This window comes from Ambystoma mexicanum, chromosome 7p (assembly GCF_040938575.1).
Source record: "Ambystoma mexicanum isolate Mex_15411 chromosome 7p, UKY_AmexF1_1, whole genome shotgun sequence".
NCBI lineage: Eukaryota > Metazoa > Chordata > Amphibia > Caudata > Ambystomatidae > Ambystoma > Ambystoma mexicanum.
Window position 1 is genome coordinate 258,496,064 of NC_090939.1, and position 20,546 is coordinate 258,516,609.

The window sequence follows — 20,546 nt, forward strand, 5'->3', positions numbered from 1 at the left end:
TTGTTCCTCTTTCCCAGGCGGATGGCGGTTATTTATTCCGCCACTGCGATGTCCCAGCATTTGGCCCACCACAGGTTCACTGCGCAGCCCTCTGGATGCTTCCACAGTCGGGCTATGGCGATCTTTGCTGCTGTGAGGAGTTGGGTGCACAGGTTTGCCAGGTTGCAGTGTGATTTTAAATTTTTAGGCGGTTTGAGAAATGGGTAGAATGGCCTCCTCTCTCTCTTCCCAAGTCTCCTTGAGCATGTCTAAGACATCTCGGGCTTCCCTCTCAAAGAGTAGTTCAAAGGTGAATATCCCAGCAAAGTCTCTGCAAGGGTGGGGGGGGGTCTTCTGGACAGCAAATAATGGCCAGGGTATCATTACATCCCACATTTTTCCCATCAATTTCTACTAGCTTACGTAGAATTTTCTTTAGGGTTTGGGTGAAACCTTCGACCAGAGGATGGGTCTGTGGATGGTAGATTGATGTTCTCAATTATTTAATATTAAGCAACTCTTTAACCTCTTGCAATAATTTAAACATAAAGTTGGTGCCCTGGTCTGTGAGAATTTCTTTCGGAAACCCTACTCTTGATAAGAAGGGTAGGAGGTGCTTTAATATTTGCTGTGTGGTGGTGTTATGCAGGGGAAATGCTTCTGGGTGGCATACTCCATAATCACTAAGATAAAGCGATGCCCAGTTTACAGGTTTGAAGGGGACCCACTATATCCATTGCTATTCTTGAAAATGGGATTTCAATAATGGGTAGTGGTTGTAATGGATCTATGGGAACGGGAGTAGTAGCCGTTTTCTGACAGATCTCACAAGTCCGCACAAAATTATTAACGTCAGCAAAAACTCACGGCCAATAAAATCTGGGTGTTATCTGATTTAGTTTTTTCCCTACCACGTGATATGAGCTGTTAAATGGGACTGTGCTAAATCTAAATCAATTTGCCTATGGCTTCAGGGAACCACCAGTTGAGTTTGTGACACCCCTTCAGTGGTTATATCCCCTCGATATAATAAAGCCTTTGTAAAAAAAAAAAGGGGACGGTTTGCCTGACTGAGCCCCACTTCCTCAGAGACAATCTGGCTGAAGTCCTCTGTTAGAACTGGGTCGTTTCTCTGGGTGAAAGCTAACATGGGTAAGGGGCCAAGCTCTTCAGGGTCTTCTCGCTGTGGGTAGGTCGGCGCCCTCAAAGCCTTTTGCTCCTCTGTTTCCTTTTGCATCTCTACCTCTTGGAGAACCGGGAATGTTTTCTCAAGGACCCCTTGGGCGATCTTCTCTCTCTCTCTCTCTCCTTCACTTTATATGGGTTATTACCATGGTTATGTAACAAACTTCAATATCCCCTCGGAAGTCAGGGTGGACGACTCCCACCATAACATCTAGCCCATATCTCCATGCCAAGCCAGATTTTGAGGCAAGTCTGATGTATGTGCCTGGGGGAGGTACTCCGGCCATTCCCTAAATCACGGGCTGATGGCACGACCCATTTGGATATACTGGAATAGCATGGTAGAAGGTATCCCATGAAGCTCTCTCAATTCATGAAATTGTCTTCTGACTCCTGCCTCCACCACCTCCCCCAACATTCGTATCCCTTTGTCAGTCCAGCGCAGTTGCCCCTCCACTGCATTGAGCTTGGGAAGTATCTTATTTCCCCGTAAGGGTTGGTTGAGTGCAAACTTGTTGCCCTCCCTGGTTTTCCCCATGAGAATATACCAGACCTTCACCGCCCGCTTCCCTGTCTGAGGGAATTCCCTAGGGCATCTTCTTCCGTAGAGGACATGCTCCGGTGTGAGCTGTCCCATTCCTGATTTCTCGAGGCTAGTGGCAGGATCACTCCCACGTCCCAGGGAAAACCAATCATTAGCTGCTACAAACTGAGTAGCTGAAAAATACTTTGCATCTGAAACAGCCTGACTTGCATAATATACAGGATCCTGAGAAAGGCTGTTCTCTTGAAAAGAGCCACCTTGCCCACGAAGGTCTCTGAAATCTGCCTCTGCATCCTGAAGAAACCCAGACACCACAAGATCCCAATTAAGCCTGAAAAACCCTTTCCTGTTTCCCGTGATCTTGATTCTTAGGCAATGGAAATGGCTTAGTGATAGGGACACCCCCCAAAAGTACATAATTCAGACTTTTCCCAACTCACTCACATGCCGCTAGAGCAGCCGAATTCCTGGAGCAACTCCCGTGCTCTGGGTATGGAGGTCCCAGGGTTGCTGACATACAGCAGGATATCATCCGCAAATAGGGATAGCTTATCCACGTGTCCCCCTGGCCACTCTAAGCCTTTGAACATCCTGTCCCCTCACTGTCTCTGCCAAAGGCTGTCAGGAGAGTGCATACAAGCAGGGAGAGCGGACATCCTTGCCTTGTCCGTTGCAGAGGAAACGGGCCAGAAAGACACCGTTTACCCTTACTCTCGCAACCGGGGCTTCGTAAAGCAACTTTACCCTTCCAATAAACTACGGACTGAAGCCCATCCTTGCCAAGACCTCCGACAGATACGTCCATTCAATAGAGTCAAGGTTTTTCTAAGAATCAAGTAATAGTATTGTGTTATTCATCCCCTGTAACCTTCAACCCGACCATCCGACATGAGTTGAGACGTGTTGATATCCCTGGCATGAAACCCTTCTGATCCCTGTGGATCAGATGAGGCAGGACCGTGATCATCCTATTGGCTAGAGCCTTTGCCGAAATCTTGACTTCCCCATTGAGAAGGCAGATGGCTCTGTACAGATTCACAGGACTCCTTAGACTTCCCCTTCTTGAGAATTACTACATTTACCGATTCCAGTAGGTTCAGGGGTAGCCAACCCTCCTCCTTGCTAGCCTGAATCAAATCCAGCATGTGGCTGTGTATTTATCCCCCCAGAAGTTTCCAGAGTTCTGGAGGGAGACCATTAGGTCACAGAATCTTCTCTGTTTTCAGTTGTTGTGTACTCCTAACGATTTCTGATAAATTGAGGTCTGCCTCCAAATCTTCCCTTTGCTCTTCCGACAGCGTCTTCAGGGGAATGGCTTCCACATACGCCCTCACCTCAGTCACGCCCTTTGCTGCTCTGCGGCATACAGTTTTGCATATACTTCTGCGCAAGTATTTGTGTCCTCCACCCTAAGGATTCCTTTTGCGTCCCGCAGACAGATCCATCTATCCTCCATCTCCTGCCAAGTCATCCAGGCCAACAGTCTCCCATCCTTGTCCCCCTGCTGCCTTGGGATGTTTAAACGCTGTGTGCTTTCCCGCCCCAATCTCTATTAGCCAAGGTTTGGCAAAAGCTGAATCTGGTGCTAGACTGTCACCTCATTCTAATGGCACCGAACTGGATGAAGAAAATCTGACATCTAGAACATGACATGCTGACGGCTCTGGGTTCTCCTGGACGGTCCAGACCTTCTGCATCAACAAAGGGGTTTGGGGAGCTGGGGGGAATCCTTCACTCTTCCCCTCAATAGTTCTCCTTAGCTCCTTGGTCGCCTCCCTAGCCTTACAGGGCGGGGGGCCTTTGGGGTGAAGAGAGGAATTCCTGTGATTCGTCACAGTGCTCTGGCAATGCTATTAATCATGTGTATTAGAGTAGCAATAACTTTCTCTCTTGTAACACATTTAGCGGAATCTGGTTTTTCTGGTCCACTGCAGAACCTAGCTCCTAGCCATCAGTGCCTACTTGAATGTGAGATTGCGTACTGACTCTTGCAAATACGATTGCAAATAGGAATTTCAAAGGTCTCTTGAAGATGCTTTGTGCTGCTGGAGATCGGAACGTTGTTCTCTCAATTTTAAAGTGAAACTTTAAACAAATGGCCTCTACGCACCTGCAGTGGTTCATTCTCAAAACTGCTATTCTGGTGGGCATTACCTCAGTTGGTGAATTAAAGATCCTCTTCTACAAGGAGCCTTTTTTTAAATCTTCCACAGGGAAAAGGTGGTTCTCGGGACTTTCTTCTTTCTGTCCTCCTAAAAACTGGTGAGTTTTCATCACTATCATGAAATCTCATTGCACACAAAAGGACTCTGCATTGCCAGGACGTAGAGATGGCTTTAAAATTCTACATCTGATGGCCAAATGAGTAAGAGAGCACATAACCTTTTGTGACCTTTAACAGGATCAACACTGGACTTGGCAGCCTCTAATGCAGCTGCAGCTAGTTAGTTACCACTATCCTGGAAGCCTACGAGTTGAGAAACAAGATCCCTCCTCAGGGCCTTCATGCAGATTTCCGAAGGGTAAAATCAACCTTTGTTGCCTACCAGAACTCTATCCCTTTGCAAGAGGTCTGCAAGGCGACCATCTGGGCCACACACCATGCCTTCCACAAGCACTATGACCATCACTCTACTTCCAGAAGTAGTGCCACATTTGGACATCCTGTTTTTAAAAATCTCTGTGGCAAATGAAAAACTTCCAACATCCCTCTTCTGGAGAGTCCTAAGAATCTCCCAAACGTTTAGAGGAAAGCGTATGAAAAGGTTACTCGCCATAGTGACAATGGAATTCCTAGTCCATAGTACTCTTTCCTCATACACCCCCACCTTCCCTGCTGAAATACCCAGTTCCACTGAATAAAGGCATGGACGGTTGTGTGGGGGCACTCAGTGGCGGAGCCACATAGGGTGTTGCCATATGTATGTTTGTGCCATGGATGTTCTGCACTGTTCTTTAATCTGCTGCTTGGCAAAATTTGATGGCCCTGTCCCATTTTGCAGGGTGTCCAAAATGTATCGAGGAAAGGGCACTTTGGACTAAGAGTACTGTTGTCATTACAGTGAGTAACCTATTCATTTTTGGTGAAACCAGTGTGCAAATCTTTTCTTGTTACTTGCTTCCCAAATATGTCTAATCACTTGGCATTGTGAGTTGCCAGTTTCCCCAGTAAAATGGAAAGTGAACTATCCCTGAAATATGTTGCTTTACTTGATCCCAAAATATTAACATTTTTCCCATTTATCTGCTAAACCTCTTTATTGCCCTTTCTAAGTAATTGAAAATTTTTAATTTTCACATATTAACTTTCTATTGTAACCATTTGTTCTGACTCGTCTAACAAAATGGCATTCAATACTTTCAGTGATGATGCTATTATTCTTTCCTTAAAGAGTACTTCTTGCCACAATATTTGGTGAGTGATGGGGCCTGGTGGTGCGAACTCCTAGATTTCACTACTTATTTGCTCAATGTTGAATCGTCTGGCTTGATGGAGGATGTCCTATATTCCACATTATAACCATCCAGTGGAATTTACCAGAACCACATTTTTCTAGGCAGCTACAATTTAACTAGCCTCCTCTGGAACGAATCATTCTTAAATACTTTTTCCATGACTAGATAATTTAATTTGGGGGCTTGCCTTTTGACTTTGTGAATTTGTTTCACGTGACACTGAAAATATGCATACATAGCAGTGAAGAGTGAGGTTGGGTCAGAAATTACATTTTACTTTCTCTAGTTCATAGGTTGTTTGAATGGTGCTTGGGGTCATTCTCCACGAGTATGCAGAGCTACTACGCTTAGACATTTGTCTCTAGAATTAATATTTCACCTGTTTTGTGACTCCCTGACATTTCCAAAGTCTAATCCTTGATGTTATCCTCCAGGAGCACGGATCTGGCTCTTTCTTGGCTTCATGATGATGTTTGGTTCACTCATTGCTTCCATGTGGATCCTTTTTGGAGCTTATGTCACGCAAGGTAAGAAAGGATTACAGATATCTTCACAACATTTCAAGAGCATTATTCAACTGTTTTGGTGTATGAGTTTTGGAATGCAAAAATGCCTTCATGTCCTGGCAGAAGAAGTCTACAAAACATAGCTGAAATGTAAGTTGGCTGATGTAGTTGATGTGACCTCTATTAGACAACCACAGTTCTGGTTACAATGTGTGAATAAATCTGTTGCAAACTTTGAGAAGGAGGTATCTTAATGGCAAAAATGGTGACAAATTAACATAGTGAATAGTTTGCTATCTAAAATGGAGCCTTCTTTCAGAAACCATTTTTTAAAAATTACTGCATTGTTTATCTGTCAACCATTGTCTTTTTTATCATTCTTTCTTTTGATGACCCTTTCATGAACCAGATTAAATCTATCACCACTCCCACATAATTCCTGAAACAGTGGGTAATTTAATGATGCAGAAAAAAGGCAAATCATTGTTGGGAGATGTATCCTTTTTATGCTTCATCTCCTCTCCTAGTGAGACCCTCAGCACTTTTTGCTGGACTTCTGGACCTTTTTCAATCAATCCTGAGTGAGTGGAGCCTTTTTCCACTCGTTCATTCTTGTGGGCTCTTGTCTTTGGAACTCTATTCTTTGTATTCCACCTGTACTATGGAGTGTGTCTGCTCCATAGCTCTTAAAGGCATATGTGTTTTTTACTACTGCAGCACAGAGTTCCTTATGGCCAGTGTTGCTGGGGACCCTTAGGGTCCCCCTTTAATATTCCTTTTCTATATCCTCGAGTAACTACAGTTCCTAAAGATAGAGAGAAGCTTGTAGCTCCCAAAACTCTATAGTCTGAAAGATTGACCTTCAGTGCAGTGTCAAAGGGATACCTAGTATCCCCCTTCTCTCTACTCCTGTGAATTTCTAGACACCTAGCCAATCTCCTAGTTTTGGCTTGTGGCAGTGGACGTGTTCTACCAACTATTCTGTAATTTTTATACCACAGGCTATGCCCATAGCCTCGGTAGTGCACAATAGGGGCACCCAAGTACCAACTTGGGGCCTTCCTTCTTTTTCCCCCATTATTAGCATGGTTGTTCTTTGTTAGCCCTTCTTCTACCATTCTGGGAGGGGGGGGGGGGGGGGGGGGGCAGGTGTGTGTGTGTGTGTGTGTGTGTGTGTGTGTGTGTGTGTGTGTGTGTGTGTGTGTGTGTGTGTGTGTGTGTGTGTGTGTGTGTGTGTGTGTGTGTGTGTGTGTGTGTGTGTGTGTGTGTGTGTGTGTGTGTGTGTGTGTGTGTGTGTGTGTGTGTGTGTGTGTGTGTGTGTGTGTGTGTGTGTGTGTGTGTGTGTGTGTGTGTGTGTGTGTGTGTGTGTGTGTGTGTGTGTGTGTGTGCCCCTGCCTGCCTGCCTTTGGCGGGAGCTCTTGGGTATCCCTGCCTACGTTCCAGAGTGTCTAGGCAGGCAGGAAGTGGGGGAGGAGTCTTCCACCCCCCTGTCCTTTGTCTACCAGAGTGTCTGAATAGGACTAGCTCCCACAGGGGGTCTGGCTGTCGTGATTGGACAGTCAAATGCCCCTTTGTTTGCAGAGGAGTGTGTGCTGGAACTGTATAAAAAGTGAGACTTCTGGAGTGAATGGCAAGTCGACCACTGGAAGCTGAAGTAACCGAAGATGATGACCAGGGATGCCTGCAGACCCTTTGCAATACTGTGAAGCAACCACTTCTGTCCTGACCCCATTTTCTATGCGACAGAGGAGCTCCAAAGAGGACAACTCCTTCCCTTTGGCTGGTGGGAACAGCCAGTCCCAAGAGGAACTTTGAATTGAGCTATCTCCCGAGGTCCTCAGAGTTTCCAAAGCTGCAGAATCCCAATACCCAGAGATCTGCTGCCCATTTAGAGTGCATCATCGTGGAAAGGCCGAATCCGTCCAAATCTTTGCTGAACCCGCAAGGGCACTCCAGAGATCTGCTCCAACTCGCCCAGACCCCCTCACCAGATTGTGGGACAGCAGAAAGCCAAGAAAAGTGACCAGATGATCCATGTTCTTTGTTGTTGCTGTAGAAAAGGCTCCAAAACCGCAGAGGGAACCAAGAAGTTGCTGAAAGTCGTGCCACAGGTCCTCCCGCGAGCCTGCTGCTGAGAGCTCCCGTCTATTGTCCTGCCTTCATTCATCAGACTAAGGAATCCGGAGGTCGGGTCCAGAGTTGAAACATTGCGGAGCATCCAGGGCAAACCTTTTCTTCTAACCTAAGGTAATGTGGGGAAAACGTATTGCTTACCTGATTCCAAGAAGTCGCTTCAGAGCTTTGTAGTGCACCTAGTCCAGGGTCACCCCCTCTTACCTCCAACTGAAGCTGCTGCTTGTACCCCTTAGAGTCCTTATTCAGGTCTCTTTTGTTAGTTGTTAACTTGCTGCTTCTATAACACTAGAAACTGGAAGAAATCCTCTCGAACTCTTCGTATTCTGCTGCTTGTCAAGACTTTGAGACCGCTCCGAGCTGCCTTTAGCTAAGTTTTTTGACTTATAAGACTTGCTGTGCGAAGATACCCTCTCTAGAACCTTAAGTATTTAAAGTGATTCTGGTGTATATATGATAAGTGTAAGAGTTTCTTTGGTGTGCATGTCTAAGGTTCTGTGTACTAACCTACAGTCACATCTTCCCTTTAAGATAAGTTTGACTGCTCTGCCACTCTACCAAGGTCCTGAGTTAGTACAGACTGATGCTAAGAGTTGGAGTCCTACAAACCACTGGGATAGCTTACCAAAGTCTTAGTACCAGTAGGACTTTAGGAAAACTCCCCATACAATCATATTGCAAGTTGAATTCTATGGCCTTAAACATGACAGTTCAATAGACTGGTCCTCAAACAATAATTGCAACCTTAAAGCAGATGCACTAGACATAAATACAATCCAATGCAGATATAACAAAGTGGAGAAGGTTAGTTGTATCGATTTCGTTAGTAGTTCTACTGTTATTTTCTTTGGAATCATGCATACAGTGAAACGAAAGACTAGTACAGTTAGTGTGATGGAAGAAGGCAGCAATAGACAGGTTGTGCAATATTTTCTGCTGTAATCTTTTTCCTATTTTCAATGAATTGCAGTGGTGGTGGGGGTCACACCAACTGTATTAAAATATATATATATATATATATATATATATATATATATATATATATATATATATATATATATATTTCTGAGGCCTGTGAATCTGCTGAGAATCGCATGCTTTGCATAGACCGGCATCTAGTGGTTGGTTCCATTATTTGTTTTCGAAGTCGAAAAAAAGGGTGTCAACACAGTGTTCCTGTAATACTATCCCGACTGTTACATGTACAGTACTCGTGATCCGTCATGTGTTAATGTCCTTGTTAGGCAGAAACCTTTGCAATTCCCTCTGGGACCACTGCAAAAGATTTAAGACTACAGGTGTTTGGCAGTAAACCCACTTGGTAGCAGTCTGTACCACACAGATTCACTTGGTAGCTGTGGCTGAGCAGTCAGACTTCCCTCAAGAAGAGTTAGGCTGTATACAGAATATTCACAATAGGTCAAAAGAACACAGTAGAACAAGCAAACACTGACCAGAGCTTGGTGTAAAAGAGAGAGAATTATTTATTTAAAACCACATCTAATAAAACACACAGGCACTAATATTAAGCAGTTCAAAAACACGGTCACTAAAAGATATACACTCCCTTAAAAGAATTTTAGACAAGTCTTAAGTAAAGCCCCACTTATTTTCAGACAGCGGTGAGCGCTTAACGCAGATGGCACTCCAAAGGGAGCGAAAGGCAGAGTATAAATTGAAACAGATCCCAACACTTTCACAAGAACACAGCAAGAGAGGAAGGCAGAGTCAAACCGTGAAGTTAGAGTTCAGAAAGCCGGATCCACCTTAAGAGGATCAGAATGAAATGTGTCCAAGGTCACACGGTTGAAAAGTGCACAAAAGTCTCGAAGGTTCAGAAAGAGTTGGACCAAAAGAAAAGGGACCAGTTAGATGGTCAAGGCGGCCAGCCCAGTCCGTCCAGAAGGTTAAGGGATTATTATTACCTTGTAGCAATCTTTAGAAAGGGAGGCCTGGCGGACACGGTACCTTAAAGTGGTGAGAATACTCCAGCGGGGGCAGTTGTTCCTGGCAGCGGATGCAAGTCGGTGCTTTGTCCGGGGGAAGAGAGGATCTCGTCGGGGAGGAAGACAGGAGTCTGTTGCACTGCCAGGGAAGAAACCAGCCGCAGAGTTCTCAGTTAAAAGGAGCAGTCCTTTTATTTGCGGTCCAGTGGTAAGTGGCTATCCGGTTGCCAGGGTGCTTGGCACGGGCAATTTGACCACAATACGTCCTTGGTGCGAGGAAAAGAAGGTAAACTGGTGGTGCCCACCAGTCAGGGGAAGAAGACTCTCCAGCAGGGAGATCTTCTCTGTCGTCGGGAAGTGGTGAGTCGGTTCGGCAGGGCTCCACCGGTGTTGTCGTCGTAGCAGGTCGGCTCAGCTTCTCCCTCGTCGGATTCTCAGGTCCTATGGCGACTTCTGAAGTTCCAGTCCCCAAAGACCTGCTTTTATGCAGCACACTCCCATTCACTCAGCCTAGCTGTCAATCAAACATGCTAAGTGGTGAGCCGGCCGGCTCACCACTTGGGCCAATCACACAAGAGTGCGACTTGAGTTACCAAGGTAACTCAGTCCAGGGTGCCTAAACCCCCTCCCACACCCCCTGTGGTACCCAGACAGAGTGGCACCACTTTTGGAGGCTTCTGTGGAGAAGCCCGCCAAAAGTGGAGCAAAGGGCTCGACTTGGGTTGGAGTCACAAAAGAGAACACAAACGCCATTTTAGAATCGAGTCCTGGCAAAAAATACCAACCGGCGAATTAATATTAAATAAATAAACCGGCGGTATGTTTGAGGCTATGAGAATTAAATAATTAAAGTTGGTAGCCTCGAACAATGGGAACATCCCATAGAGATATATTTGCGGTCGAATATAAAAAGTAGTATCCACTGCCACCAGCCAAAACTCGATCAGGGGGACGAAGACGTGCCCACTCGACTAACAGACCCCGGGGCAATCGAATTGCCCCGACCAGTACGTCCACAATATGATGGTTTGTACTGGTTTCTGTTCATAATTTGGGACTAGTAAAGCCAATGGTGACTTTACATGCCCTGGGAGACAGTAGTCAGTCCCAGGGTAATGGAGTCTATGGTGGGGTGTCACTATGACACCCCTGTGTCACTGCACGGAGGGTGCTGTGTAACACACACAGTAAAAACACATGAGACCCTATGGAGTAAAGGACCCCATAGCCCATAAAACACATTAACAGTCAAAGGAACACCATAAATCATGTCCAAGAGTGGGAGAAAGTCTCTCACTCTTGGCAGGAGAAAAAAACAAACTCCAGAAATCCAGCAAAGCTGCTGGGGGACTCACTAGGTTAGGAAATTCAGCCTAAACAGAGAATTCTCCCTAACAGTCCTCAGTTTTTTTTCCGCAATCACCACTATATGCAGCGTTCGATATAGATTTAAAAAAATGTGCTCGCTATCGATCAAATTTAACAGTCAATTGATTCTTAACGTGGAAGACTTCACGACTGGCAGAACAACTTTGGTGATATGCGTTTTGAATTGGGTGGATAGACAGTAGACATTTCCAGGCCTAAAGGTGTACAATAGGGAGAAGTGGGGAAGACATTCCACATTGACATCATTTCAGAATGCCTTATTCCTCTCACTTACTTTTAGCTCCCTGTCCTCCAATGTTGCCGATGGAGAATATGCCTTTTAAATTTTGCCCTCCAAAAAATTTCCCTGGAATGACACGCATCCTGTGTTCAATTGTCTCCCAGGGGATTATCAGGAGGAAAAGTGTCCACTCATAAGATCTTAAAGGCGAAAACACTTGAGGTCTAAGGTGTTGTAATGCTTGAGAGCTGGTTTGATCATTTTGTGGAGCGCCCCGATGGCGTCCCGTTCTGCTTGTCCCGGTATTGGGCTCACGGGGTTCAGAAATTGTGTGGCCCACTGAGCTGCATAGTGTGCTTGCGCAGACAAATAGTATAACTCGAGGTCAGGTGCCATCAGACCGCCCCTTGCATAAGCATCGGTTAGCATTTTCCAGCTTACTCTTGGATGCCCCCCAACACCTTAGACCCCACGAAGTTAGCAATTACAGCATGGGCCATAACTGATATATTCGCCACAGACAAGCTATATCACCCGAGTATGCCACTCTGGGGTGACCCCCAAACACCCTTCAATATAGATGGAGGTGGCGCAGCACTGGACATCCAGGGGCATAACCTAATGGGGCCAGCTATTTCCTGGGAAACGCTTCATTCAGTGGGAGGACGTTAAGGATATAGTGGGGAATACAAGCAGACATAGGCAACAATACATCCGTATACAGCCATTTGTACAAACCACGTACCCTACCTTCCTTAACAAACCAGTATTAAATATGGGTCTAGGTTACATGTTCACAGGGGGAACACAAAAGGTATCGGCCTCAGCACTGTATAAGATTATACTTCAGACACGCCCGGCCGAGAATAGCAAGGCTAAGGCTAAGTGGGACCAAGACCTGGGACAACAAATTGAGAATGAGGAATGGTCTCGGATCTGTGCACTTAATAAACAAATATCATGCAATTCCAGATACAGACTAATTCAGTACAAGATAGTTGAAAGGGCACATTACACCCCGGTAAAGCTAAAACGTATATACACGGCTGTGTCAGGTAACTGCCCAAGATGCAATGCTGAAGATGCAAACATATACCATATGCTATGGGCGTGTGCTAAACTAAGGGGTTATTGGAAGGAGGTATGCGAGGCCCTGGATGAGATGGCTGACCAACCAGTGGATTGGACCACACGGATATGCCTGCTGGGTGTGGTCGAAAAACTGAATCCGATATGGCGTAAACTTTTAACCTGAGTCTGCTCATAGCTAAAAGGGCGATTCTGATGAAATGGAAAAGTACAAAGCCCCATCTAAGGCTGACTGGGATAAAGACATGGTATGGACGAATGATATGGAAGAATTATATATAGACTCTGTGCTACCATCATCCAGACCAAAGAATATATGGGAAATGTATAAAGTATACCTGTTGGATAAGGCTGTACACGAACAATCAGACTCAGAAGGCACTTGATTATGTATAATGTATGCAGCAATAAGTAATATCTGTATGTATCCATATTACCTGTGTGCAAGAAAAAATAAAGTTTAAAAAAAAAAAGGCGAAAACACTTAGATAGCTGCACAAAATGTTGGGCGGCCTACATAATGCAGGCTGAGGCAACCGTCGAGTTTTCCCGCTGTAGCAGAAAATCTCAAGACCGACCAGGACGGTGTCTGTTTCAAAAGCAAAACGGGGTAGCCCACCAGTAGGAAAGCTTCAGGTTCCCATAGTCAGTCCCCAGGTCAGAAGGGTAGGCGTTGGGCCTAGCTGTTACCGTGGCGACAAAAAGGCTGCCTATATAAAGCAGGAACACCGCTCACACAAGTGGCGTACAAAATAGTCAGTCACGGCTTTGACCCAGAGAAAATAAAAACACCAGGGAAAACACAACATCCATTTAGGCATCAAGGCAGAAACACAAAACCGAAACAAAAGCACTCAGCATCAAGTGTTTTCCACTGGAACAGGTTCGGAAACAATCCGCAGCCTCGAAACACACCTTTGACGCTGATTAATGGTGTATAAGAAAAAATACATAACGATATGGACTCTGGGCTTACTGAGAGTGGGGAATCCATTTCAGATGATCTTAAAGTGTGTGCCTAAATACTCCTGTTAGGCAGAATCCTGTGCAGTTCCCTTAGGGAACACTGCAAAAAGATTAAGACCACAGGAGTAAGCAGTAAACCCACTTGGTAGCAGTCTACACCACCCAGATTTACCTGGTAGCTGTGGCTGAGCAGTCAGACCTCTCTCAAGAAGAGTAGGGCAGTATATAGAGCATACACAATGGGGCTAAAAACACAGTAGAGCATACAAGCACTGACCAGAGCTTTGTATAAAAACTATATAATTATTTATTTAAAACACACTTTAGGCAATATACTAGCACTCTAAATCAAAAGCAAGTTAAAATAGTCAGGTAAAGTATACACACCTTAATAACTATTAGACACGTCAAAATTAAAACACCACGATTTGTTAAACAGATGTGAGCGCATAACCTGATGGCACTCCAATAGTTCAGTTAAAGGGAGAGAAAAAGACAGAGCATAGAAATAAAACAGGTCCCCACACTTTTAGGAGTTCTCAGCAAGGGAATAAAAGGCAGTATTGACTGTAGAGCCAAAGTTCATAGGCCAGGCCCACTTTAAAGGAAGCAAAGTGAAATGTGCCCAGGATCACATGTTTTAAAATGCACTAAAAGTCTTTGCAGAATGTTCAAAAGAGGTTGGGGTGATTCAAGAAGGTAAAGTTAGAAGGTCTGGGGCCAACCCAGTTGGCAAGACAAGGATATAAGGGTCACCTTGGTCAAACCGAAGAAAGGGAGGCCAGGCAGGACAAAGTACCTTAAACAGAGAGGAAGCTCCAGCGGTGGCAGTTGTTCTGGCAGTGGTTGCAGTTCGTTGTTTCGACCAGGGGAAGAGAGGATCTCGTCGAGGAGGAAACGTGGAGTCGTTGCACTGCACAGGGATGAAACCAGCCGCGGAGTTCGTCAATAAAAGGGGCGTTCCTTTTATTCGCGGTCAAAGTGGTGAAGCTTGGCTATCCAGCCGTCGGAGTGCTTGGCGATTCGACCAAGAGACGTCTTTGGAAGGTGAAAAGGGCGAACTGGTTGGTCCCACCAGCTCAGAGGAAGATCTTCCCTTGTTGTCAGGAAAGTGGTGAGGTTGTTGCAGCAGGGCTCCACCGGTGGTGTCGTCGTTGCAGATGGCTTAGCTTCTTCCATCTTTGGATTCTTTGGTCCTGTGACGTCTTCTGAAGTTCCAGTCCCAAAGGCCCTGCTTTTATGGAGAAAGAACTCCATTCATCAGCCTAGCTGTCAATCACACATGCTAAGTGATGAGCCGGGCAGCTCATCACTGGGCCAATCAGAGTAGAGTGCGACTTGAGTTGCCAAGGCAACGCAGTCCAGGTTGCCAATTCCCCCCTAAACCCCGCCTGTGGAACCCAGACAGAGTGGCACCATTTAGAGGGCTTCTGTGGAGAAGCCCGCCAGAAAGTGGAACAAAGGGCTCGACCTTGGTCAGAGTTACAGAGACGGACACGAACGCCATTTTAGAAAAGTTCTGGCAAAAAGACCCAACCGTGAATTTAATATTAAATAAATAAACCAGCAGTATCTTTAGCATTGCACCAAAAAGTGGTGCGTTTAAAATCAACGGGAAAATCCCAAAGAGAATATTCTGGTGGAATATTTTGCGTGGTAATCACTGCCACCAGCCACAAACTCGACAAGGGGGGGGGCTGGACAGTGCCCCCTTGAAAACAGACCCAGGGGCAATATAATTAACTCCTTCCAGTACTTCCACAATATGATGGTTTATACTGGTTCTGTTCACAATTTAGAACTAGTAAAGTTAATGGTGACTTTACATGCCCTGGGAGACAGTAATCAGTCCCAGGGTATGGAGTCTATGTTTAGGGGTCACTATGAAACACCTGTGTTACTGCACTGAGGGTGCTGTGTGGGTGCTGTGTAACGCACACAAAAAAATAGATGATACCCTATGGAGTAGAAAGAAAACCCCATAGCCCATAAGCACACAAAGAGTCAAAGACACTCAAATCATGCCTAAGAGTGGGAGGAAAAGAGTCTCACTCTTAGCAGGAGAAAAAAACAAACCCCAAAAATCCAGCAAAGCTGCTGGGGGACTCACTAGGTTTGGGAAAATTAGCCTTATAAGAGAATTCTCCCTAACAACTCCTAATCGGAACAGGAGGAAATCATTTTTCCAACTGAATCCTGCTCAAATGTATGTACCAAGGAAAGGTTCCAGAAGACTCCGGATAACTTGTCCTCATGCATGGAGTTTCTGGAATAACATTCCATCAAAAGGAAACACATTGTTAGTCAAAATAGTGTCCCACCCAAAAGAACGAAGACCCACCACATATCTGCACAGGAGGAACTCGTTGATTTGGAGGACTACACAGATGAGGAAGGGAGGCACCTTTTGAAGAGGATCAGGGTATTGAGCTTGAGGACTATCGTATGCCTTATTATTGAACCCCCGCCCCCAATTTCTTCATCCCATCAGAGGATGGGGGAGGGCTATACAGTAACCTTTTTTTTAAAAAAAACGGCTGCACACCCATTTATAATGGAGACCCATGAATCTGAGTAGAATACAGATTTATTTGAAGAACAAGTCGGCATTAGAAGTTCTGTAAGTGCACTTTTTGGATGGCTTATAGCTTTGTCGTCATTTGACAAATCTTCTGAATTATTGTAAAATGTTGTGCACCTTTGTCGAGGGTGCAAAGTAATATGAGGGGGCGGTCTCAAAACTCAGGTTTTATCATTCATTCTCCATAGACCAAAGTTTGCACTCACCTACGGCCCAAACCTCTGGCTGGATTTTCCCCAAACCTTTGCAGGTAATGGGCTTCTGATGCTGAGTGCCCACTACCTCAAGGGAATGGGCTTCTGATACCGCAGGAGAGGAAAGGAAGTTGTCAATGCCTTTTTTTCTTTTCTTTTTGTTAATATGCCATGTTAATAATGTTAAAAATAATAATAGTGTTACAATGGGTTGGTTTGGTAGAATCCTTGGACCCAAATAGCAGTTTTTGATCACCTCATCAGTTAGTTGGGTCTGAGTTCACCTGACCTTTCCCGTGCAACTCAGAACCTGGGTCCATAAATTCCACAAGAAAGAAACCAGTTTTGCTCACAAAGAAAATCGCTTGGTGGGCAGGAGAAAATAATCAAGGGCTGCCATGTGGGGTCGGGATGGACCGTGCTCTGCAAACATTCTTGAAGAGTCATAATGCTGCCCTTTTAGATGTTTCTAAACTGTAGGAAGGGTAAGGACAGACCACAGATGGGTACAATATGCTCCCAATAATTGGAATATCTGTTTGGCTGCATCGACCTGCCATACCCAGTTGAGTAGTGTGGAAATTTGGGGGATCCTCGTTCAGGCCCTTCAGCCCTGTCCCAATCAATGGCAACATTTTCATGACGACCAAAATAATTGCTTAAAGTATTTTGCATTGCAATTTTTACAGAGGCTAGAAGAAAACGTGCTTTTGACCCTCGTATTCACACAATTGATCCTTGCTCCATTATTGGCTCAAACCTGCAACATGAAAGTAAAGAATTGCACCACCCGAAAAGCATAGCGCTCGCACACCATCACAATATGCATCCATCACTATGCAGAACACACACAGCACACATCCAACACACTACTGCACCACAACACCACACATACATATTCAGAGGCGTATTCCAGTAACCTACGTCATTAGAACACGTACAACTTATAAAACCACACCATCACAGTATTCAACCATTTTTGCTTGGAACAAACAATACATGCCTAGCTGAACACAACTGCACAACCACATCAAACATATATAGACATGGATTTCATATACAGAACCTATCACTGCGGCACACATGTACGCACACCAGACTTGATACTGTACCATGGCGCACTTTTTATTGAACTTACACCCTCTTCCTGAACAAACAAAAACACACACATAAATATATGGCCTACATCAATGCGCCGGCACAGTTGGTTTTGCTTTCACATACTTCAGTGCAATCCAGCCATTCATTGAAATGGCACCAAACAATCGCACACCTGCAAACCACACACGTGACATTCCCCTACATCCCATTTTCACTTTGATGCACTTCTATAACATTTGAACCAGAAACCCACTGTGAGGGTTCAGATATTTGAGGTGATCAACTTTGTGAAGGTTTTTCAAAAGATGCCATTTTATTAACTCAAACGGTTGTATAACGCCTCACTATCCCTACCCTGACAAGATTTCCCTACCTAAAATAAATTAAAGGAAACTCACACTTAAACATACACAACTTAACAAGGCAATATTTCAACAGAATCAGGGCATGGTACTGAATCAGCCCTCTTGGATCTAAAAATATAAAGATAACGGCAATTTAGCACTCTTGCTAGACCTCTCGGCAGCCTTTGATTTAATCAACCACAATATACTCTGCAAACACCTCGCTTCTGCAGCCCACTTCAACTAAAGCCATGTATTGGATGCAGTCCTTCTTAACGAACCGAACTATGGGGGTCTTCTCGCCTACTGCAGCAGCATTACCAGCCCCAGTCTCCTGCAGAGTTATTCAAGGATCCTGCGTCTCCCCTACACTCTACAATATTTTCACCAAACCACTATTCAACCTTCTTGATGACTTGGGCGTCACCACACTAACTATGCAGACGACACCCAAATCCTCCTACCAATCACAATCACATAAGACCTACACTCAAAATCACTGAATGAAATCTACCAAACCATCCAGGCTTGGACGGCCCAACATGGCCTCTGTTTAAACGATGAAAATACAGAATTACTCCTCATAGGCTCACAAAACCACCTAAACAAAACTCAGCGACTCCTTCAAATCCTTTGCTATTGATGATATTACCATCTACAAGGAAGTAAAAACCTTGGGCATTTACCTTGATTCAGTTCTCGCCTTAACCAGACAAGTCAACGCCACAGCATCTGCGTCAGCTTACACATCTACGCTCATCAATGCCTGCAGACCTTTCTTGTCATCAGTCCGCTGTATCACGTTGCCTAGAGCTCTTATCTTATCCATATTAGACTATTTCCACTCCCTCTATACAGGTACTAAAAGGCCGCAATACAAAAAAAGTCTGTTGATTCAAAATAATGCTATAAGAGCAGCCCTTAGCATCCCAAAAGATTATCACATTACTATGGCGAGACGGAATGCCCACTGGCTGCCGGTCCATGATCGACTCTTATTCAAAACCCTCTCCTTGACAAACACATGCCTTTCTAACTCGGCCCCTAAGTACTTATCCAACAAATTCTCCAAAAACCAATCCAATAGACCTACACGCTAAGCCTATGTGCATTTTCTCACCATAACCAGATACAAACTACAGAAAGCAGGGGGTAGCAGCTTCCCATTGGTAGCTGCCAAACACTGGAACGCTCTACCACCTTCATTAAGATCTGAAGCTTCCTTTTGGAAACCTGGAAACCTGGCTCTTCACACAAGAGTGGCTACATTAATTCTCTCTCACAACCCTGCCCTATATATCCACTCTCCCTAGCACCGTTTAACTGTATGCATTACTCTGTACTCAACTCTTAAATTACACCTTATTATGCATGTATGTATTTACTATTTGATGTACTCTCAAAAACCAGCGCCTAGAAGCCTTGGGGCTAGGTGTGCTATACAAATGTCAAAAATAAATAAATAAACAAATATAACAGTTACATTCACATCATAACTGTTTCTCCTTCTAATATGGGTGAATTCCCCTTCCTCATATTCAAGCAGGATTTTGTTCAACAGTTCCAAAAAGGTCAAGGATATTCTGTAGCGTAACAAAGTACCACTTCGTTCTATTTTGGTTCCAACTCTGATAATACAAAGTTCCAACTTGCTTTCAAACAACAATCAACAAGTGCTCAACAAAGTGTTCCTCTTTTTACTTCCAATAAAGTTCTTGAAACGCCTTCTGTTGCGGATCTCAGAATTTTTCCTTAATTCATTGGTTTGAACAAACCTTTTATCTGTTTATTTCAGCAACAGTTCACAAAATCACTTGTTTGACAATATGAAATACTTCTGCAGCAGTTCACAAAACACCTGCTTCAAAGCTATTCATTCGTCAGGATGTTTCTTAATTAATCAACAACAAACATTTTAGTGGTTCTTCAACTTCTTATTCAAGACTTTTAACCATACCACAGTAATTCAATGGCTTCTACCGGGTCCACTCACCTACCAGGCTTATTAAGATAAATGTCTCTGCTCTGGTGTACTCTCCTGCCAGAGTAAACTACTACTTGCAGGTACTTCTGTGGTAAAGGTTGAACTCAAACAGGTTAGCAATTTCTTTATCTCCACAACATCAAATATAAGAAATGCTTTAAGGGAAACGAGAACCACACTGGCGCTGTTTGTTACACCTGTGTGATTGCCCCACACTCTGCAACTTATGCTCCGCTCCCTTTGAACGTTTTCCTTCCGAAGGGCAGCCTTCCGGCCCCTCTTGTTTCTTCCCTTTTCCACTAACCAACTGCTGATAAGGTGTCTGTTTCAATTTCACATTTCTTTGGCTTTGGCAATGGGGATTCAAGCCCTTCTCTCTTAGGGCCTTCTTTTCATATGGGCAATAGTTTTTACTAACACTGGAAACACCAACTGCCTTCTTTTGGCTTTGGCAATTCTGGTTCTTTCTTAATTGCCTTGGTGTGTTTCTCTTTTGGCTTTAGCAATTATGGTTTCTCTTTTCTCGTATAGGTTTTGGTCTTTTCGTTGTTGGCTCTTATGCCCCACAATGTAACAATCACACTCTTCTGTTATGGTAATTAGGTTCTTATTTTGTCATGTGCGCCCGTTTGAATCGGCTTGTCTCACAACAGAAGAATTAACCTGTTTTAGATTGTTTCGGTATTCAAAAAGGTTCTTCTTCCATTTGTTTACTCCGTTTAGCACTTTGGTTCTTCCAGGCTCCTTATACAATCCCGCAGTTCGATATGGTTAGTTGCAATAAGCATCTGCAAGCTTGCTCTACATCTCTTGCTTTTCTTGCGTTACTGCATTTGGCTAATGAGAGAAAATTAATAAAGGCTTTCAATGTTGCTCTGAAATCTTGTAAACTAGGACTTGCCGCTCTCTCCTGTCCGCTTGCTTCGTCT

The 20,546-nt window shown here is 44.5% G+C and overlaps 1 protein-coding gene across 1 annotated transcript in view; it reads left to right on the top strand.

The window, feature by feature from the left end:
- Positions 1–20,546, top strand: part of TMEM50B (transmembrane protein 50B) — a 197,198-nt gene that overhangs the window by 112,190 nt on the left and 64,462 nt on the right. Inside the window, exon 5 of the mRNA XM_069636278.1 lies at positions 5,599–5,691. Coding sequence (XP_069492379.1) covers positions 5,599–5,691 — 93 coding nt within the window. The remainder of the gene's footprint in view (positions 1–5,598; positions 5,692–20,546) is intronic.